Consider the following 22,422-nt stretch of genomic DNA (forward strand, 5'->3'; position numbering starts at 1 on the left):
GGGGTTGGGCAGAGTCCAAACCTGACAATACAATCACCCTTCAGTACTCCCCTATGGGCAGTCTTCAAGGAGCCTGGGTTTCATCAGGTTTTGTATTTCAGACCTATTGATTATCCACACTGAGGGGACTCTGTGACCAAGCCTCAGCAGGACTTCTCCATCAGTAATGAATAGGCTAACCTCTTCACAAATACACACACATAGTCACACACACTTGCTCTTCTGTGTTATTGGTTCCCAGGCTATGAAACAGAGACGTGGGGACATGGTCCCTGGGAAAAGCTGTAAAATCTTGAGCTGACATTATTTTTGATTATTTTTGTGCCGTATATGCAGTCACCTGTGAAATGGCAAAAAACCTCAACGTGTGCAACCTTTCCCTTTTGTTAATCTTTTCGTCATTTGAAGCTGACTGGTTCAACTTCACTGGCCAGGGTCCTCTCTCTTCTGATTGTTTATCTCGGTCAACAGTGATCATGGCAGGGAGAACTGTAATGACACCTGACTAACCAACGAGAGTTTAAAAAAAAAAAATAAATAAATAATACAGTGTGTTATCTATCGAGATCTTAATGAATATGCGTTGACTTTTCTTTCCCCTTTCTGTGATGTCAGTAATAGACATAAATGTTTTACTTATGACCTCAAGGAGAACGTGAAGACGGATCGAGCGCTCCATCTAGTGGCCGTGGGAGACATGACGCTCCATGATGTCGCCGTCGTAAAAACATCACGTGGACACAACGCTTGACGGCAATTTGTGAGTATGGCTTCTCAGTTGATCTGTAGCGAAACGCAAAGCAGGTGAATAAAATTGGTATTCATTCAGAAATAATTACTGTGCTCCTTCAGGTACTAAATACCCCCCAAATGTTGCCCTTTTAGGGTGAGTTCAGTGTTAAACAGAGACGTAAAGCAGTTTGGGAAAAAGTTCATGTTCGACTGTAATGAAGAAACCTGCTGGAACTCAGACCAGGTAAAAAACAACAAAAAAATGACAGCTTTGTTCCAAGTCCATGTTATTTATTTATTTTTAGTTTACAGTAAACAGTGCTGCAACGTGAAGAAATAAAGCTGATTTTGACATCTAGTCCAATGGAGATGACTTGAGTTAGAAACCAAGCCTCAGAATGAGAAAGAAGGAGGATTTAAGTGACTTTGTACCTCTTGTTGTTTTGTGTTATTTATTGAGGTTTTGACTAACAACATCCTCTCGGGTTTCCAGAGAATATTCCAAAAGAAGTGAAACAATAAAAATAAAAAACCCAGGTGTTAACTGTGTTAACAAAGACTCCTGGCATATGTCAGAGTAACCTTCAGATGGTTTGATCAGAATTTGGTGTACACATTAAGAAAAAGGTTTGGAGGTGGCATAATGGTGTGGGGACACTTTTCTTTGCATTCTTTAATCCCCGTAGCATACCGACTTTGACCCTAAAATCTGGTTCCTCTGTTTTTGTTTATCTGGTTTCTCAAATTTCTTCTTCTGTTGTGCAAAAAGTGAGTGTAGCAGCCAAAGATGGTTAGTTCAACTCAGATGCTGCTTAACTTAAAGTCCTCATACTTACTATAATTTGGGATTCCCCCCAACATTTCTTCTTCTTGAAAGTCAGACTTGACTAGAAGAGATTCAAGGCTGACACCATGTTGGCCTAATATTGCTAAGGATGCTTTTTATAAATAAGCGAGACATTAAATGATGCCGTTTGCCTTACAGTTGGCTTTTATCGAGTTAAGAATTCAAAATAAGTGTATGCACCGAGCACAGTATTACAAAATATTCATTAGCATTAGCATTCTGTTGGGCATTTAGGATAATAATTGACCAAGACTTAAGATTTTTTTTTTTTTTTTGCAGATATGTTGCTCTTGCTTTCTAAAGGTGCAACTGCAGTGCAACATATTAATAAATCCTAAATCTTTTAACGTCAACAACAATGATTGTCAGCAAAAATAATTATTTCAGCTGAACATGCTGCATGTAAATCTTCTTGTATTTAATCAGAACGAAAGATATCAGAATTTCTTTTGAGTTTGGTTGAATACGTATTTACTCGAAACGATTATAAACAATGAGGGTTTTGTTCCAATGTGCAGCATATTTTCTAGACTTCCAGGAGTTCATGCATTTTTTTAATGACATATTGTACCGTCCACGTTACACTGTGGCTCAATCGCTGTCTTCTCTTTGTCAGGGGGACCGTCAGTGGGTGCTGCTGGAGTTTCCCCAATCTGTTAAAGTCTCCGAGGTGAAACTCCAATTCCAGGGAGGCTTCTCGGCTAAAGCATGCAGATTAGAAGGTAAACGCTGCGGTTTCTTGAAAGAAGTAATTGCCATTCTAACTTTAGAGTTTCCTGTAGCGAGCGTGACAAGATGATGCACACTATTTTTGTGTCTGTGCTTTCTGCAGGTTGCCGCAAAGACGGAGACTTCACAGAGCTGAGCCAGTTTTACCCAGAGGACAATAACTGTCTTCAGATATCCTCACTTAAACATTTACATTAGGACGGCAGTCATGCATGTTCGCAAGACACGTCTGCAGGTGCTTCTCATTAAATTAAACATTAGGGGAAAACTTAATATTGTCACTCAAGTCATTTTTTGCTGAAAGTGATTTTTTATTTTTATTTTTTTTTGCCTAATTTATATTTTGGCAGTTAAAAGGGAGTGATGATTTTTTTTTATTCCTGCCAAAATTACTTTTGGAAAAAAATCACTTGGAGCATAATTTTGGGAAGGTGACAATACATTGTTAATATTTTACTTCAAAAAGTGAAACTTGTATGTTTATAATTGTTCCCTGCTACTTGTCTAAAAAAAAAAATTGTAGACTCATTAATATTTGTGTGATGAATTTATAAAGTTGGATTTTCACTTTTGCAGCTGAAAAAAAATGCATTGAGAAGCACCTGTACATTAAAATGACTCGATGAAATGAGTATATTATTAATGGCTTAAAACCATTTTGAGTGCCTTTTTTCTTTTCTTTTTTTTTACAATCAGAACAAAAACATTTAAATTAATTGCCTAATATTTTTTCTTGATGTCCAGCGGTTAATATAAACCAGAAAATGGAACCATTTTACGAATTTGCTCTTCTTAAAGAAACGTAACTTCAAAAGAACAACAGCACGCTTCCTGTTGCTGTTCTGTTCGGCTCATAATAGCTATTGGACAATATTTTTCTGACCATGTTGTTCATTATCACCACCCCCCTATTTCGTTCTTAACTCCACACCCACAGCTTTCCCATACAGGAGGCCCCCACCGTGGACAAAGTAAAAATACTGTTTGAGAACAGCACCGACCTTTTTGGGAGAATCGTTGTTTATTCCTTGGACATTTTGGGGGAAAAAACCTCATGAGCATTTTTTTTTTTTTAATGCTCTCATGAGAGAGGAAATGACCCGTGGCCAAAGTACAGGGTGGTGTGGTGACACTTGGAAAACATGTCATCTGGTAGTGCCACCTTGTGAACTGATGCAAACGTGGCCTTTTTTGGTATTGCTGCGTTCAGACGTCTGTGTGGAAGTTTCACTTCACGTCAGTAAAACAAGAAAATGCACACGTTGGACACTTTGACGGCCATAGTGACGTTAAAAAAGTTTGCTGCGTTTAGAAACGTATATTGTGCCTTTTGAATTACACGACCGCTTTATCGAAAAATAGCATTTTATTAAAGCTTAATTTTTTCCCCCCCAATTCCATTCAGAACAATTCTACAGAACAATTGACATTTCATTCATTCTTTCAAAATAGTTTTTACGTAAATTGTCATTAAAAAAAACAAAAAGAAAAAATCAGGGTTTTTAAAAAACAAACAAACTGTAAGTGCATAAATAAATCCAATTATTTACATTTCTGTCTTCTGTTGTGGTTTGTCGACGTGGCGGATGTTTTTACCGTCTCTTAATGTTGCACGGATGCGAACGAAGCGTCTTCTGCCTAATGTTTCTGCGGGTTTTTTTGACGTCATGTTGGCTTTTTGACATCATGTTGGGTTTTTGACGTCATGTTGGCTTTTTGACATCATGTTGGGTTTTTGACGTCATGTTGGCTTGTAGAGTTTCAAGATGTGGTCCTCCAACACTTTCTGAACTAGAGGGGGAAAATGTAAAAGAAATTTTTTTTACAGATCATTTATGACAACACCCTGTAAAAATGGTTTAAATCGATAATTGTAATTATTGCCTTGTAAAAGTATTCATATTCTATTAACTTTTACACATTTTGGTTAATTACAACTATAATCTTTTAATTTCTTTATTTGGGATTTCATGCAAAAAAAAAAAAAAGAGAGAAAAAGTAGTGATGGATTTGTGGTGGTCTTTTTTTTTTTTAAACCAAAAATCTGAAATTGTGGTTGTAATATTTATTTATAATTTGACATCCCTGAATAAAATATTGTGCAACAGATAACCAGAAGTGGGTAAATAGTTTGAGTGTATTTTAATCTCAGTGGAACTACAGCTGCACTTTGAAGGCCTTGGATTTTATTTTATTTTTTTTAAAGAACATTTGTGAACAGTCGTGTAGAACAAGAAGGCCATGAATAAATTTGTTGGGTGGTTTGAAATCGGGTTACGTCAAACAACAAGCCACTAAAAGCTAAGGGCAGAACAATCTGATTAAAAATTTTAACTTAACTTGTATTCAAAATGTGTGGGGGGGTTTTTCCTATCACATAAAATCCTAATAAAATACAATGAAGTTTGTAGTTTTAACATGACAAAATGAGAGCAAATGTAACGCCTTAGAGCAAACTAATACATACGTTTTTTGTGCCCAAGTGCAACAGCTAAGGCCATCGGACTGTAGCCAGAGTCTGACTCTATGGTCATATCTGCTCCTTTGGCTGCAAGAGATTACCATTGTTAGAATAAACCTGCTTTAACCAAGTGTTATTATTTTATATATTCTTTTTTCTTTTTGTATAAAAAAAGACATGCAATGTACCAAGCAGAGCTTCTACACATTTGATGTGGTTCCCTCGTACAGCATAAAGAAGAGGAGTTCCACCATTCTGAGAACAACAACAAAAAAAACAATTAAAAAACAGTGGTTATGTTGTAACATATAACTTGTTCTCCTGATGTATCTTGAGCATGTGTGAAGGAAATGTCTAAAGTCCCAGCTGTACCCAGTCGTAGGTGTTAATGTCCACTCCATGTCTGAGGAGAGACTCGACGATGTCCACGTAGCCGCCAGAGCTGGCCAGAGTCAGGGCGCTCTCTCGCTCCCTTGCGATTGCATTGGGATCCGCACCCTTTAAAATATATTTCTATGAAATTTTTATTTTATTGAAAATGACACTAGGAGTTTCTATGTAACGCGTGTCTTTTGTTTTTCCTAACCTTTTCCAAGAGAAAGTCCACCATTGCTTTTTCTCCAAACGCAGCCGCCCACATGAGGGGTGTAAAACCCCGATCATCCTGCGTGGTGAGCACTGAACTGTCTGCAAGGTAGAAGCACGAAGTGCTCGGAAATGCAGAATCGTGTACTTTTCAAAACAACAGGACGGGATTTTCTTACCTTTACTTACATGTGCAGCCACTTGTGAAACGTCACCCTGAGCTGCCAGCTGATGTATGGACAGAGCTGTTAAAAAAATAACCGATACAAATAATCCAGAAACGATGATGAAACACCTACAGTTTTGACCAGAGGGTTGCACGCATTTGTGGGGGTAATAAAAGTCATAACCAATTTGGGCTTTTAACAATTGACGACTTTTTATCTTTTTTTTTTGTTTGTTTGTTTGTTTTTTTCATCTGGATGGACTGATACGACAAACAACTTCAGAGATCTTGTAAAACACTGGGCATTTGAATATGTTGCAGATTTTGTCTAATACATAAAATCATCATGACCAATATTTGGGTAAATGTTTCTTAGCCATAAATAACCCTACGGAATACTTTTCGTAGCTTTCAACCAGCCTCTGGCTGAATACATGACCACTTTTTTTGGGGTCAACCAACCAAATTTAAATGAACTTTTAAATTCAAGCACAATTTTAAGCATTGTCCATGAATTTATCAATATGACTGAGGATGGCACTGAAATACGTAATGGCACAATTGTTAAGGTGTTGAAGGATTTGAGCTGCCAGCTGTCCATCATGGTGGACAGCTGGCACTCTGATCTTTGAGAACCACATTTTGACAAGTCCAAACCAAATGTACTTCTTGTCAATGTGGCCAAACAGCTCAAATAGTTCCCCATAGATGTGCACCCTTACAGTTCACGGCGCTGTTAACTATTGTCACTGTGGGCAGTGGCACTGGTGCTCCAACATATTCCAGGTTATATTAAGCTTATCTAAAACATACAATCAATTACAGGTGTTCTACTCAATTCTTGTTTTCTATTTTTCTTTCTTTCTTTTAAACACTGCAATTGTGTGCATGCCTAGGACGCGCCATCAAAAGTCCCAAATTAATGTGGACTTTTGTGCCTGCAAATAGTCTCCTGATTTTTGAAACTGCAAGTTTCTAAGTGTGTTTACTTACAGTCTAATGTTGCTGGACGTACTGTTACTTCATTCCCACGCTGCTTGTTGGTCAAAGTAGTGGAGTGTTTAAAGATGTCATCCTCCTCCACATCCATCTCTAGAGTACCAATCAGAGAAAACACATCCATGTTAGTGGTGATATCTTATTTACAGTCCAGCCAATCTAAGACTATCTTAATCAGATAACCTCAGGTGACTCTGGTAGTGTAAGGTGTCAAGAATGTGAGCACATTTGGAAGATATAATACCGTTTGAATTTCCACGTGTTGAACTGGAAGAATGTTCAGCAGCATTAGATTGCTGAATGTGATGGCCATTTGTAACCTCTTCATCATCTCTGCTCTCCATCATAACTACATAAAAAACAATTTGATACTAGATTGTGTGTCTGCACAAACAAGTGAGAGTTAACAAACATAGTTTATCAAATCTACGAGGAAAATTCCTTACCTCATCCAGCCACATTCGCAGACCCACTTCCTTTTGGGAAAACAGAAAGTGTAAAATTTCCGCTCGAACACCGGATCGTTTCGGTTTCCGAACAGTTTAGAAAGTACACTTCTCACGTTGTTCAGTTTTTTTGCTTGTTAGAAACAATGTTAAGGGAACAGACAAGATGAAATATCGTTTGAATCAGCAGTCCGCTTCGGGTATCAAAGCATCTCTGACTAAATTCGCGAAGGAAAAACGTTTGTTAGAGTCAGTGTTTCTGTCCGGAATCTCGTCGTTGTTGCACAGATGGACAATAATACGGAAGCAGGAATCAGCTGACGCCGTTCTTCGCGCTGTTGGCTTCTGAGAGGAGAAACAAGGTTTTGTAATGGATGACCAAGAGATGCAACTGAAAGTTAGGAGAGGTAAACAGCAGCAAAACAAATCCGTAGATGACTTTCTACTGAAACCATACATTAACGCTGCAGCGCTAAGAAATGGCTGCTTGAGCTAGCGGCCAAGCTAAGTCTTACATATAATACCGTTAAGTGTTCGTTTCGCTGTTATGTTTCATGGCACGAATTACACATTTAATGCTGTGTTCTGGTCTGTTTGACTCCACAGTGAGTGACAAATTCACGGAGAGTATGTATGTCCTAGCTAACGAGCCATCAGTGGCTCTGTACAGGCTGCAGGAGCACGTCAGGAGGTCCCTGCCTGAGCTGGTGCAGCACAAGGTATTCCTCCTTCAGCTCGATGTTACACCTTCCAGCTATCTGCAGCATTAAAAAAATAAAAAAAATAAAAAAAAATCATCTTCCAGCAACACATTGTAATTTCAGTGAACAATCATCTTTAGACTATTCAGTTATGAGTCTGAAACTTAATTACAAACAAATATTGGCTTCTGATCTTCCTAACGCATTAAATGTTGTGCTTTTTAGCTATGAATGCACTGGATAGTTTAACTAAACCTTATTTAATTTATTGCTCCAGTGTAAGACGCTGGCCTCCCCTAGTTGTTCATATTGCTGTTAGAATAATTGAACATATGTATTATAGTTTTGTTATTGCTTACCTTTTGTATTTAGATTTTAAGACATGTTTAAGACCCAGGCTGACACTCCAACTTTCTTCTTAACTATGGGAATTGTTGAACAGAACAATTGCGGAGGGTGGGAGTTGTTGTGATCCATATGCACTACGCATACGGAGCTGTGTTGCCAGCCAGCAGCAGATGATGAATCAAACAGATGTTTGATTGGTGTTTTGGAGAAGCTTGTTTTTATTTGAATTATGTCATCCTTGTGTTTATTGCTGCACTTTAGCAACAAGGATGTGGGAATTTCTTTTTTTTTCAAAACCAATATATATGTAAAGTAGTTTAGATGCCTCTAAATGATGTATTTTAGGAAATTCTGATCAAATTTATCAAAGTTCCACTTAATAAACTGGTCATCTTTTCCCCATTGCCTCAACCTAATATTCAGTTGTCTAAAATAACTTGAGCTCAAAATAAAGTGAATCACAGCTAATTTCAAGGAACACACAAACAAAAACAAATATCAATTTTTTTCACAAAAACTCATTTTTTTTCTGTTGAAATAAATTTTTCTGAGAAGCATGCTACGTGATGTCTTTTAATAAAGTTGCGCTGTTAACTCTATATTTGAATAAACTCTATGTCAACATTTGTTTCTTTCTTTGTTCCTTTTTTTCCACAGACAGACATGCAGAGCTGGGAGGAACAGAGTCAGGGAGCCATCTACACGGTAGAGTATGCATGCAGGTGAGAAGTTTCGGAATGTTTCAATTAAGCAGAATCCCATCCGACGTTTTTCCTCAAAGTTAATTCTTGTGTTTCTGTCTGTGTTTTTGCAGTGCCGTGAAAAGTATGACAAACAGCAGTGTGTATTTCAAGAACATTGACACCCTTCTTCGACAAGCCATCACCATGAAGGAGCAGATCAGTAACTATAACGGACGCAGGTACAAACATTTTGTAAATATGAGTATAAATTCAACCCGTAGAAAGTTTAGGTCCCCATCTATAAGTCTTAAACAAAAAGTAGACGGTATTCCATTTGCTGTGTCAAATCTGAACAAGACATTTTAAACGAGACTCTAGAAACATGGAAGCATTACTAATAGTCCCTGATGTCTCTAAAACACAGTGGTGGAAGGGTAAGCAAAAAATATATATATAATATCTGATGGACAGCTGAACCTTGAGCCTTATTAGGAAAACATAAAACACATTGATCCAGAACACAGTACAAAAGGACACCTGAAGAAAACCAAAAGAATGAAATTGTTGTTTTGATCTAGTCAAAGTTCAGACCAGCACTTGAATGAAATGCTGTGGCGTTATCTTAAGAGCTGTGTTTAACCCGTTTAGTGTTCATCCCCTCCCTAAATTTCACAAGGGCACAGCTGTCTATGACACGTTCTTCAAAATACACGTTGTCTTGTTTCAGTTGAGTTTACTCCATTTTAAAATAAAAAAATTCATGTACAAATGAAAGGTCATTTGTCTGCCAACTATCTGTTAGGAAGGATATTGTCAGGTTGCCATTATTTATTACTTTGTTTGTGTTTTGTAAAGTTCATGTGTTCCTCATCACTTCAAACTTTTGAACTCAGCTTGTATGTCTCTGAACATGGCTTTCACACGGTTCTTTCCACAGACCATAAATGGTGAATATCTGTGTTTACATGCAGTGCAATATTTCAGACTGTTGACCTTAGTCTCCAGATTCAGTAATATAATTTTTAACCAGAATTGACAGTCAGAACTGAGTAGGTCTTGCCCACATCACCTCTGCCCTTACAATTAATAAATTGCACCAGCATTCTTGAATTTATCAAGGAACATTAGGATTTTTTTTATTCAAATTATATTGTGACCAAAGCAAGTTACCATTTTTTTTAAAGTGAGCAAGAACTGGGTTTTCAAAAATAAAATAAAAAGTTAAAAAAAAAAAATCTAAATAATGCCAAAAATTACTCCTAATGTGTGACTAAAATTAAGCAGCAGGTTTGTACAATAAAAGCAATCATGTTAAAATATATATATATATTCAACATATTTGGACACATTATTATTTGATTAAAATTTTAGCAAATATTGAAAAAATAATGTAAACAATAAAAACTGAAAGCAAGATTTCATAACATGTTCTGTATTTTAAAAATTGCAATTTCTGGATCGACTATTAGAGAGCGATCACCACAGTTATATATGAGATCTCAGAGGTCTTCAAAAACAAGAGTACAGCATCTTATGTATTTATTTAATGAATGAAGCAAGATACATTTTTGCTTGCCACCTCCTGTTGACACATTTTTTTCCGAGGAATGGAAAAGTGGAATGTTGTACTTTTTCACACGACTCTTTGGTGTATGTTGAGATTTTTTTTTTTCTCTCTGTAAAACGTGAATTTCTCTGAGCTGAAATGGCCGTAAAAAGCCACTGAAACGTTTGGGTCAAAGTTTGAATCCCATGTAAGTTTGGGCTTTGAGTGTCCGTCTTTATACAAATGATTTTACCTTATTCGTCCAGATTTCCTAATACGGTAAACAAATTGACAGTTACATGACTTTGTGCTTTCATTTTTTTAATTTGCATCAGATTACCTTTTTTTTTTTTTTGCTGTTATTTTAATTTGTGCTTATTTTGAACCACTTTTCAGTTTTATTGTTTGTTTTTCTGTTTATTTCATTGCTTATTTTCTCCCATCAACACCTGCATGCAGACAAAATGATGCGACCTCATCTCCTGCTCCCTCCGCACCTGCTCCACAAAACTCACCTGCTTCCTCATGAACATTGGGCACATGTGTCCAAGGTTAGTAGTTCTTCTAGATTTATCTAGAAAAGAAGCAAGGTTTCTATGTTTTAAGTAAACAAGCACTTTCTTTCTACAGTTTATTTAAGGTTCTACGTGAAATATTTTTGAACACGTCAAGAAATACAATCGCTCCACGCACACAATTCCGACATAAAAACACTTTATAAAGTGAAATAATGTATTTACAGTATTATGATAAAGTTTGCACATGTATCTAGTTGGTGTATTGTCGCTCATTTTGTTGGACTGGTCAACAACATCAAGGTTTTCGAGTTGTTCCTGTAATTTAAATTCCACTGTGTACTGCTGGTCACCTGAATATTTCCCATATTTCTCCATCACTTCAGAGAAAGACAAATACGGCTCTTTGGAAATACTTCAGTTAAATTTGTACATGAAAAACATTACCAGTTATTGGTTTGAAATTGAATACAGTGCCATAATATGAAGTGGTCAATGAGCTGCATGACATTTAAGCCGCAGGCTGGCTACTCGAGCATATTGTCAGAGTAATTATCAGCTTGTTATTCACTTATAAAATGCAAAAGAGGAAAAAATTACAAATTATGCACAATTTTAAAAAAAAATCCTGTATTTGACAATTACTGAAAAATGTTATAATTTCGTTCGATTCCTGAGGAGGAACTTAATAATTTATTGACCCATGTGGAGTCGTGATCCCGGCTTTAGAATTGCTGGTATTTCTAAAATCTATAGCTGTAAATATGTTGCATCTGGTGGTTTTTTTTGTTTTATATAAAAGCAATTTGATCATGTAATACATTGTTGTTTCAATTTAGTCCTGTAAAACCAGGGGTAGTTTTCGTTAAGGTTATCATACTGTAAGCATCTAACACCGTTCATTACCTGTGTTATTCAGATTGGTGGATCATGTTTAAAGTTGACTGTATACCTTAAACTTGGCCATTTTGAATGCAGCCAGATAAGATAAACTTGCCATTTATACACTGAAGAAACAAAGAGCTTTCCCTCTGTGGTGGGGGTTCACTTGCTCCACAAACCTGCAGTCAGATATCGGTTCTCCAGTTCCTCACTCCTCTGAAAAGAATGTCGACTCACACAAGCGTCGAGTCTTTTGCTGAAATCCCTGATTTGCGTGCCAAAACGCTCCTCATCTCGTTGTTGACTCCATTCCAGGGTTTCACCTGGGCCTGTAGTAAGCCAGATTCAGTAGACAAGGTCCGGTGCATTCGAGGGCAGCTCCCTCCTGCGCTGTATCCATCCTTATCGCTACAGTGGCTCTGGGAGCCTTCGGTGGGGGAGTACTGTTGCTGATAGTGCTCCCTCTGCCTGACGTTGCCACACGTTGGGTAAGAGAGCGGATGCTGCATGTGATGAGACTGGCTGCGGTGAATCCGCGGTTTGTCCACTCCGACTCTTAGCTCACAGGGCCGCGAGATGGGCACGCTGCTGCTTCCGTGGTCGTTTTGATAGAGTGTGCCGGCTAGGTCGCTTTTGTAGTGCTTGGCGCTTCGGGAAGCTTTGACCAGGGAGTGTATCACCGCCGCCAGCAGGATCAGGATCCCAGAGGAGAGTACGCAGGCGCTGGCGATGCCCGTTTCCATCTCGAATATCAGGAGCATGAAAATGGACATGGCTGCCGAGAAAGAAGAGAAGGTCGTAGAAAACTTGATTTACCCGTGCAGACAGTATTTTAATTCACTATCGGCAAACGGTATCAGTCATTAGAGACCCAGATAACTGTAAACCAAACGCATACTGAACGCTGCTCGTCTCATTGATATCCTGTTTGCCTGCAGGAAACGGACCATAGACCCAGGAATGTTGAAGGAAGGGGCAGAAAGGCACAACTCTGGGATGTAAAGAGACCTTCTGAGTTGGCCTCCACTACCATTGGACTGTGGCTGAAGTGGGGTCAAGGGGAAACAACCAACTATCACAATGAAGTGACCCCCCCCTCCACCACCCTTCTGCTAAAGTAACTCGCCACTCTGCGGAGCGGGGTGCACCAGCACTGCCAGGTTCAGCATTAGAAACACTTAAGTCATGGCTGCTCAAAGAATGCATTGTTCTCTGAAACTGGACGGCCGGATTAGAGGAAAAGCAGCAGCGCTGGTATGCCTCTGCTGCTGAAAACACAACTAACACAACGTTGTTGTGGATGCTTTTTGTGGGTTTCTAGCTGTCTATGAAGTGTCAAATGTAAGAATAAACACTTTGGTAGTAAGAAAAAAATGTGAAAATGTACTGTTTTGTTTTCTGTCTGTCGTTCCTACCTGCCAAATAGACAGACACCCCCAGGCAGAATAGTCCAATCGCCACATGTCGTACAGCTCTGCTGTCCAGAAGGAACCAGTCTGCTCTGTTGAAAGAGATCCCATGTCAGCGCCTCTACAGTATGTTTGCACTTTCAAGTTGATGCTTCACTTTTTGAAATCGGTGTATTGGTTAATAAAAATAGAACAATGTCTTCGTGTTTATGTGTTTGTTTTCCCAGAAAAGTTTGTTTTGTCAATCGAAAATCATGGGATTACTGGGTATTTGGGTTTATTTTATATGCATATTGTCACACTGGTTATTATTTCCCCTTTTTCTGGAATGCCCCCTTGTGTCAGCAGGGAGGTCCCAGACTTTGGTGTTGAATTAGTATACCGACGTGGGAAAGGGCCAGCGCGAGGCCGTGTGCTGGGTGCATAATAAGAGGAAGGCCATTGTTTAGATGGGATTTGTAAAGGTTGTGGGGGGTGTTGACCAAAGGCATTGCAGTGCAGGCCGTTGCTCTCTGATATATAAGCTAGCCCCATTTTTTTTTATACTTCTGAAACCATGTTTTCTTTACACAAAACCTAATAGTTAAATTTAGTATCCAGGACAAGGCTGTGGTTAGTAGCATTAACAACGAAAGAAGATTGTGTGGGCACTAGGAGATACACATGCAAACAGCTTTTTTCTTTTTCACCGGTAGCAACAATGTTTTGAACAGAAAAGAGGAACCAATGTAGGATGTGAAGCAGCACCTCAAAAATACTTTCTTTTCTTAAAATTAAAATACGTGATGAATTCCAAGGACTTGCCGTGATTAGGACGTTATTTTCATTTATTTTCAAGAATTACGAAAGCCATGAGAAAATCTAAGTAATGATACCTGTAAAACACATAAAAATGTGTTTAATTAATGTACTAGACTAACTAGCAAAATAATAGTGATTAATAAAAATAATATATCGACTTCTGGAGGAGCTGCATTTATTACAACAAGATTCACCTAGGCTAGCATGTAAGACTTAACCGAGCTTGTGTTAACTTCACTAGACCCTTCAGGGAATGTTTCCCAAAGTTTTGACCGGGTATAAAAATCAAAGAGCTTTCAGGAAATGTTGGCCATAGGTTAATGACATAAGTTTCTGATAACCTTTAGTAAATATTGCCTAAAAGCATAACTTTCTAAATAAACACACAAAAGAAAGAACTATTAACTGAATGTTCTCTTAAGTTTTTCTACAATTCACAGGTAAACTTTTGGAGGCTACGCTAGCATACCAGACCGTACCAAGCAAATTCTAACCTTACTAGAACCCAAAGGGGAAAAAAGAAGAGTCATATTGAGAGAACATACAGAAAATTCCCTCTTAATGGTATTCTAACCTTCAGGGAACCTTTAGAGAATGTTCCTGAAAGGTTAGTTTCAACATTGACAGCGAAAGTTTGTGGTAAAGAGGAATAATGTTCTTGGAGGTTCCTTAAATGTTATCTACAACTTTTATGTTGATGGAACATTCCCGAAAAGTTCCCCGAAGGTTATCTGAGCTTTTTGTTAAATAATCTTTAAAGAATCCTCAGAGAACATTGACAATTTGTACAGTTTAATCTCGGAGACCATTCTTTTTGGAACTGAATGGAAAATTAAAGAACAAGCCAGGCTAGCATTCGAGACCTTTCCAAGCAAAAACTAACCTTACTAATCCTAAATAAATTATGTTTTCATAAGATTATAACAAGTGGCCCACTCAGAAAATTCAGGAAAAGTTACAGATTTTCCATACTAATACACACTGACACATAAAGTTTCTGGGAACTTGCTCAGAATATAATAAGCTACAACTTTCAACATGTAACATTGGAGAACCTACAAGTTAGATTCTTAGGGTTAGGGTGCTGGTTCCCCAAATTTTATCTACAGCTTTCACAACCTCAAGTGTATCTGCATGTCTCATTATGCATTTAGAGAACCTTTAGGGAATGTTACCTGAAGCATTACTACAACTTTACTCATGTAATCTTAAGATACCATGTGGAGGACAGATTTCCAAAAGGTTCTAATATCAACCTTTCTGAGAGCTATTTAAGTTCCCAGAAGATTCAGCAACTTTAATACACAATTGTAAGTATTTTTTTTTTTTACTTTTCCACCTTCAAACATTTTAAAAGGGGAGTTTTTCGTTTTAAAAAAAACAGCCAATAAGGTTAAAACAGTGTATTTTTTTTCATCAATAACGTTGGACGCTTTTGTAAGTTTTACAGTCTGATAAACTAGGCAGTCTGCATGCCAAAACTGAACAATTTCACTTCTCAGCGACAGAAAAATGAAGCGTAAATCTCTCCCATTTTTCAAAGCAGTTCGAATAACCCTCAACAGGTTGAATTGATATTCTAATTAGCTATAAATTATGGTTTAAATCTGCGTCACAACTGGACGGAACTGGCTGCTCCTTGAACCAGTCGGTTCAGCTTGCAGCAGGCCAAATACCTCTCGGTGTCCTGCTCCCCTCTGCAGACCTCCGTGGAAAAGTAGCTGTGGAGGAGACTCACGACCACGGAGCTCAAGTTAAGGGTGAGGGACAGCGCTGAGAGCACCGTGGAGACGGGCAGCAGGACGGGCCAGAGGTGAGCGGGTATGACCGAGGAGGAGGCGACGGTGGTGGACTCCTTCACCGCCGCCTGGTGGGACTGCAGCTGGAATATTAAGATCACCGATAACACGGTCATGATGGCCGACAGCACTCCCAGTAAGGACAGAACAATTAAAGACCTCTGCCTGTACATGAGCGTCATGTTTATCCTGAAATTGGCTCCAGAAGGGCGGAAAGAGATGCGTCCCGTCGTCCAGTGGGACTCCCCAAGTGCCTACAGTCTTGCGCCGTGGGCAGGCATTGCAGTGTGTAGGAAATGTTTCCCGGAGGTCCTGTCCGGAGGAAAACTTTTCTTCCTCGGTATGGATTTCAGCTGAGTGGCAGGGCGCCCCGCTGCTCTGTCTGAGCATGTGATGGGGCTTTAAATCCCCCAGATTAAAAAGTTCGCAGCAACAATGGACTTCTTCTCCTGGACGGTCGGAAACAATGGCTTGGCGTATTCACGGGAGAGCGCCCCGAACAAAGTCATCAAACAATGACAGGACTGATCATAATGTCCTACATACGATATGAGTCGATAGAAAGTGCTGACTTTTTTATTTATCTTGTGAGAATTACAACTTCAACTGATAGGTATGAGTCCATTACATTAAAAGCGTTTAGTCATTACATAAACTAATGCTATTCGGAAAGCAGGATTTGTTCTGCTTTTAAATACATTTATTATTATTTTTGTTGACTTAATCTAACTAAATTATTATTTATTGTCTGTTTTCAACCACATGTTTTCACTGAAGATGAAATATATCGCAATATAAACACTTGTTTTCACTCCTGTAAGTGCTTTATTAATAATAATTAAAAAAAACTGGTTGTAATACATTTTTGTCACTGTTTTCAGGGCCAGATTTATGAGGATGACGGTCCCAGGGGCCCTTTTGTAACAAGCTTTTTAGTTGTCCTTTCTAAAAACGCTCCTTAGGAACTTGGCAAAATTTCTATAAATGTCTTCCTCCTTATATAATTGTTCCTTGATTGTTTTTACAGGTGACGATGCACAGGCTTGGTGGTTGTGACCATTTTCAACAAGTTGGAGATTGTAGACAAGATCCAAAAAATTAAATCCCCCTCACAGTGAGTGATAGGCTTAAAACTTCTCTTCTTCTTCTTCTTCTTTGGATGTTTCTCGCCTCTCCCACCTTCCTCCTCGCTGTGCTTCATGTCATGAATGTGTGTTCTCTACAAGTTTCGTTCTTCACAGTTCCAGATGTTTTAAACTTTTCAAGTTTTACTTGAACTAAAGTGAGCAAGTTCAGTCCAGAAGCTTTTTTTCCCCCAGCATTTCCAGCTTTAATAAGATCAACAAAAATTAGTGTAAGTTAAGCAAAAATGTTCTCCTGCCTTTCCCAATGTTAGAAGGGGCCAAGAGAAATGGGCACCTGTGTCACATTTCTAAACAAAGAAAACAGTAAAACGTGGGTTACAACTGAAAATAAGTGGACCCTCTGATCAACCTAAAATGTAAAGTACAAAAAAATGCTTTCATTTATTTTACAAGAATTATATTAGATGTGATTTCAGAAAAAATATATATATATATATATTTTTTTTTATGTGCCACAATTCTTCGCAGCTATCAAACATACTCGCATTAAAGGCTGTGTTTACTAATTGAAGTATCATTAAAAAGATGATGCTTCTGTGCTAAACAACAAAGATACAGTCATAGACGACTGTAATAAATATATTTAGGAAAAACGAACAACCTCACATCTGCAGTGCAAAATCAGGCTTTCAGATCAGCTTGTGTAACTACAGATTTGTAATATACAGAGTAGGTTTTGCACAGAAAATATCGTAAGTAATAATTTCTAAAAAAAAAAAAAAAAGTTTAACAAAAACATTTCTAAGTCAGTTTCTGTGGACTCCTGAAATCTAGCATCATTTAACTCACTCAAATTACACAACATCAATTCGTCCTACTATGCGTACTTCTACATCTTGCAAAAAATAATCTGCACATAAATGTGTGCATACGATAAAAGGCCGCAGTCTACTTTTAGATTAGCCTACTTCTTATGCTGTAACATGAACAGCCATCCTCTCTCCTCGTGAAGTGATTAAAGGATTACTGCTGGTCTTCTCAACAGGACACTACATCATCTACTGCAGGTAGAATAAAGCATTTAAACTGAGGAGAGACAAAACAAATAACGCGAATGCTTTGGGCATTCTTAGAATTCCTTGTGTTCAAAATGGGACCTTGTTAGCTGTGAGCTACACTGAAGCTTGAAGACATTGCAGGCAGCTGAGCTCCTTCTTTGGACTTATATTCCCTATTTTTTAAAACACGCTTTTTAATTTTTGATTTGTGTTCAGTTTTTTCGTAAATCCTCTCTCACTTCTCCAGAAAAAGCAAGACTTATCAGAGATTTATTTTTTTTAAAAGACAAACTTCTTCTTTTTTTGCCAAATTTTTACAGCAAGTTCCTTACCATTCGTTTTAATACAACTTAAGAGAAATTATTATTTTTTTTTTTTTACATGCTCTTCATAAACACCGTGATAAACCACAAGCACCTTGACACACTTAAAGCCTGCGACTTTTGTTACAAAGGCCTATCTGTTCTGTTACAAGTTGGGGGTTGGTGGGAAGGTAAAGGTGTAACCCTTATTCTGCTGAGATGCAGATAAGGCTGTAGCTATAAAGACGCACAATGTGAACAATTGCTCTCACACATGTACACTGACCATGCAGGCTATTTCTGAATCCGACAGCTTCACCACATGCTCTAAAAGGGACGTGGCTGATCTTGTCGAAAGCAGAAGTGAGAAGTTTCAGGAAAAAGAAAAAAAAAAGAAGAAAAAAAAAGAAAGATGAGAAGATCTCAAAGGCACCTTTATCTCTGCACGGCTCTTGTCCTTTACTTGATTTATCACTGATTCCAAGTATGGTATGAACATGGTTGTGATTGGATTACCCCGACGGTCCACCGCACTGCTGAAGGTTTCACCTAACGTCACAAAAGAAAATAAATACGCGTACAAAATATCCCATTTGGAAACATAAAGTTTCGTCTCTGCAGCAGGTGATCTGCTTGTTGTATGAGTAGAAGGGGGGACCTGGCATTATTCTTCTACAGATGAGTCCTGGAGGTATAGGCTGTGGCGGTCTGCAGGGGATGTTGCTAAGTATTGCATCAGATGTACAGTTTGAGACCAAACCTCTCGGGATTTCAAACCGTGTGTGTCTGAACCCGCATTTTCGAGTATGTCTGCGCCTGCAGGCTGTTTGTCTGATGGTGTGTGAGGCAGTGAGATGGAGCTGTTATCCACACTTGCGCAGATTATCTCTGCTAATAATTTGTCGCCCTATTATTTTTAGGAGGACCGTTTATTGTTGTGCCTCCCAGAAATAGACAATAATGTGGCTCGTGCTGTGATTCATTTATTACCTCTAAATATAATAACTGACCACATGTCTGCTCCCCGTTTTGATTTTGATCATCCTATTTTTCCTTTTTTTTTTTTTCTCGTCTTCATACTTGCTATTGGTCACCTGCTTTTTATATTTTACAGCTATATTTAGGTGATCTAATCCATTTTAGCAACAGATTCTGACGGCTGCATGCTTGTTTGTAATGAGGGATTTGAGTTTTATTTAGAAATGGTTCACAGAAAGTTACAGGCGGATCGCAATTATTTAGAATGTCGTAAAAATGTAATCCAGTTAAATAATTGTATTATTCTTTTAAAAAGTGAAGCTTCTATACTAGAATTATTACAAAGAGTGATACATTCCAAGCATTTACTATTAGTGATCACAGCTAAAGAAAACCCAAAATTAGGTTTTTCAGAAAATGAAAAATGTGACAAATTGTCAACAACAACAACAAAAAAAGATTTTAATACAAAAAAGTGAGGCTACTGAAACATATATCTTTGTACTGGACAACAAATGCTCTCAGGGCTGTTACTTATCTGGCCTCTTTTCGCATGAATTACTGCATCAATGCAGCACAGCATGGAGAAAATCAGCCTGCGGTTCTTCTGAGGCATTCAGGAACCCCCGGTTGTTTTAATTTTGACCCTCGGCTCGTCCTTTGACGTCCTGCCTTCCTCCTGACAATCCCCCACTGACTCGACCCCACCGACGTTGCATCAGGGAATCTTGTGCAAGTTAGACGACTGCTTCTTTTATTTACTTTCACCGATTTTAGGCATCACTGCAGAGTTTCTAGATTAATGTTACGGTGGCATCACATGACAGACAAGAGTGTGGCCTGCGCAGGATAGTGAGGGGAGCTGAACGGGTCACTGGTCTTTGGGGCCTCCCTCTCTGTGCAGGATCTATTTCGGGGTGGCAGCAGGAACACGGCTCTGAACATTTTGAGAGACTCCTCAACCTCAACAGTCGGAGTCGGGCAAATGGTGCAGCAAGTGCAGAACCACCAGATAAACAATAAGCAGTTTTTTGCATACTATTTGCTATGCAGTGACATGAACACAAATTGATTGGATTTGATTCGATTCTTGCTACAAAAACAGGAATTCAGACGCTCCGAAGCCTGAGCTCGTCCGATTATTCTCTTCCTAATCAGTCTGATGCAAATGTGGACCGTAGACAGATCAGTAAAGCACACAAACCGTTATGCTTTTTCTTAGCAGGTGAAGTCCAAATGTGTGTTTTCCCCCTCAAACCTCCTAAATCTTTTCATAATACCTTCACTAAATGTTTTAAGATACATAAGTTGTTTGCTATTTTGCACTGGCCTATTCTTTCTTGAAAAGATGAAGCCTTTGCTGACCTTTCCCCTTTATGCTGAACTGTGACACCCTCGCGTTTCACTAAATTATGGACAGGACCTTTCACACCTCTGCCTTCTGCATTTGAAAATGCAATGGATACACATTAAAATAAAAGGCTACAATTTCTCAACTTTTCAAGAAATTATGCATATTAATTTATGACAAGTTTGCCATCTAACTGTCGTACCTGTTAAAGGTTTTGGACACAGGCGGTACGGCTCACAGCTCAGGGTGTCAGATGTCACGGGGCGACTCAGGAACTCCAGAGAGAAGTTGCGTCAATCGGAATTGTATTGTTTTTTTCTTTTTCTTTCTTTTTTTTTTTTTTTTTTTTTTGCATGTCCAGTCAGTGGGAAGTTGGGGCAGGGGTAAGGTATTGTGCACAAACTAAGCACTCCAAAAGCACATGGAGGCATCTTAGCTTGCTAATGATGTTAATTTTTGTTGTTGTTTATAAAGCAGATAAGGGCTTTTTCGCTATTTTGTCAGGATACTAGACATTTGATCAGCAAATTCAAAATACTTTAACTGGTTCAACCTGGACAGGATTATTGTACACCGAATAGAGACTCTTTTAAACCATATCATGACAATGTTTTGGAAGACGTGCAATACTCGATAATTTTAGTAAACATCGGGGCGATGATATGACTTGGGATAAAAGACAGTAGTAATTTACTGAACCAAATCACTACTTCTTCATCTAAAACTTTTTATGCTGCATTAAATTGGTAAATTTGTGGTATATTGTGCAACCTTTCACATAAAAAAAATGCATATTTTTTTTAAAATAACAGGCCTTGTAAAGATTCTGACAAACTTTAAAACCACACACCGATCTATTGTAGGCTGATGTGTTTCTCAATTAATGTAACCATATATGATTATTTTAAGGAAGGTTAACAAGTCACCTATTTAAATGTTTTCTTTTTTTATGTTAATTTTTTTAAATATGATTTTTATTTGTCTTTAAAGATTTTCATCTTTGATTTCATTCTTGTTTGGACAAAATCTACACTATAAAACCTGGTTAAAAATCTGTGGTAAATTCTCAATTAATAGGCGCTCAGTGAAATAAATGTTCATTTTGTTTGGGATTATTTTCTAAATAAAAAATTACTCTTCAAAAGAAATTGAAATGCTATGTTAAAACTAAGTCAGACAACATTAGAGTGCTGTTTGATTACTGAAATATGAAAACTTTTTTTCTGTTCTTTCAGTTATTTCCAAATAGATATTTCCATTATGCTTATAGAGAGGTCACACCAGTGTTATAGTTTTTACAATATATATCTATATATATATTTTTTTTTTGCATCTTTAGGACCAACGTTTTGCCTCGAAATAATTTTTTTTCCCCCTCTCATTCTGTAGCACTTTGAAAGATGTCTTACGATAAGTCAGGCTTCAAAAACACGTAAATATGTGACCTTCTCTGTAATATCTGCTTTGTGATTATGCAGTGGTTGGTATTTTAAACTCACTTGATATCCAGGTTGCGATCTCTAAAAGGGGAAATGACTCTGAACTGCTCACAAGTTTGCAAATGGTGACGACTTTTCACAAGAAGTCGAGGCTTTATATAGCAGTATTTGCTGCAAGGTTTGGGCAGCGTAAATCAACATTTTTTGTTGCCATGGTCTTAAACATACCAGAGGAAATGTTCTTTTTAAACATTTTAATCAAAACCAGTCAATACCATTTCTGGCATACCTGACAGATTTAAGTTTAAGGTGAGGTTGAGGTTTAAGATTTAGGATGACATAGGCCTATTGTAGACTGATGTGTTTCTCAGTTAATGTAACCAGATTTTAAAGCTTTTCCAGGAATCAAATTCTTCTGGTTTTGCTCTGAAACTCAGCTGAAACCAGCCTTTCTGGTGGACTGAAGACGATGTCAATTTCATAACAGAACAAAGCAGTGAATTGATGAAAAATAACGTTTGATAAGCTTTAAAGTGGTCTCCTTTCATAAGTAGCAATGC

At 38.0% G+C, this 22,422-nt stretch overlaps 4 protein-coding genes across 7 annotated transcripts; 2 read left to right on the plus strand and 2 right to left on the minus strand.

Moving 5' to 3' along the window:
* The first annotated feature begins 715 nt into the window (after positions 1-715).
* On the plus strand, positions 716-3,786 carry nr2c2ap (nuclear receptor 2C2-associated protein). Its single transcript, XM_007570040.2, has 5 exons — positions 716-804; positions 886-976; positions 2,196-2,301; positions 2,412-2,479; positions 3,244-3,786. Exons 1-5 carry the CDS (start codon positions 767-769, stop codon positions 3,364-3,366), a joined length of 426 nt encoding a protein of 141 aa, XP_007570102.1. The 5' UTR covers positions 716-766; the 3' UTR covers positions 3,367-3,786.
* On the minus strand, positions 3,661-7,058 carry rfxank (regulatory factor X-associated ankyrin-containing protein). Of its 2 annotated transcripts, XM_016680701.1 has the most exons (10): positions 6,966-7,058; positions 6,764-6,868; positions 6,514-6,612; positions 5,534-5,599; positions 5,356-5,456; positions 5,142-5,267; positions 4,958-5,024; positions 4,776-4,856; positions 4,054-4,099; positions 3,661-3,977 (listed from the first exon to the last, which is right to left on the minus strand). In XM_016680701.1, exons 2-10 carry the CDS (start codon positions 6,864-6,866, stop codon positions 3,974-3,976), a joined length of 693 nt encoding a protein of 230 aa, XP_016536187.1. In that variant the 5' UTR covers positions 6,867-6,868; positions 6,966-7,058; the 3' UTR covers positions 3,661-3,973. The 2 variants fall into 2 exon arrangements, with proteins under 2 accessions (XP_016536187.1, XP_007570101.1); XM_007570039.2 differs by having other exon boundaries at positions 3,661-4,099.
* Positions 7,059-7,279: 221 nt separating this feature from the next.
* On the plus strand, positions 7,280-12,910 carry borcs8 (BLOC-1 related complex subunit 8). Of its 2 annotated transcripts, XM_007570036.2 has the most exons (6): positions 7,280-7,372; positions 7,572-7,684; positions 8,672-8,736; positions 8,829-8,936; positions 10,703-10,794; positions 12,579-12,910. In XM_007570036.2, the coding sequence occupies exons 1-5, from the start codon at positions 7,336-7,338 to the stop codon at positions 10,770-10,772; spliced, it is 393 nt and encodes a 130-aa protein (XP_007570098.1). In that variant the 5' UTR covers positions 7,280-7,335; the 3' UTR covers positions 10,773-10,794; positions 12,579-12,910. The 2 variants fall into 2 exon arrangements, with proteins under 2 accessions (XP_007570098.1, XP_007570099.1); XM_007570037.2 differs by lacking the exon at positions 10,703-10,794.
* On the minus strand, positions 10,914-16,336 carry tmem221 (transmembrane protein 221). Of its 2 annotated transcripts, XM_016680700.1 has the most exons (4): positions 15,809-16,336; positions 15,527-15,732; positions 13,056-13,141; positions 10,914-12,415 (listed from the first exon to the last, which is right to left on the minus strand). In XM_016680700.1, the coding sequence occupies exons 1-4, from the start codon at positions 16,037-16,039 to the stop codon at positions 11,874-11,876; spliced, it is 1,065 nt and encodes a 354-aa protein (XP_016536186.1). In that variant the 5' UTR covers positions 16,040-16,336; the 3' UTR covers positions 10,914-11,873. The 2 variants fall into 2 exon arrangements, with proteins under 2 accessions (XP_016536186.1, XP_007570097.1); XM_007570035.2 differs by having other exon boundaries at positions 15,527-15,915.
* Between the last annotated feature and the right edge of the window lie 6,086 nt (positions 16,337-22,422).

This window comes from Poecilia formosa, unplaced genomic scaffold, assembly GCF_000485575.1.
Source record: "Poecilia formosa unplaced genomic scaffold, Poecilia_formosa-5.1.2 Scaffold254, whole genome shotgun sequence".
NCBI classification, from domain to species: Eukaryota; Metazoa; Chordata; class Actinopteri; order Cyprinodontiformes; family Poeciliidae; genus Poecilia; species Poecilia formosa.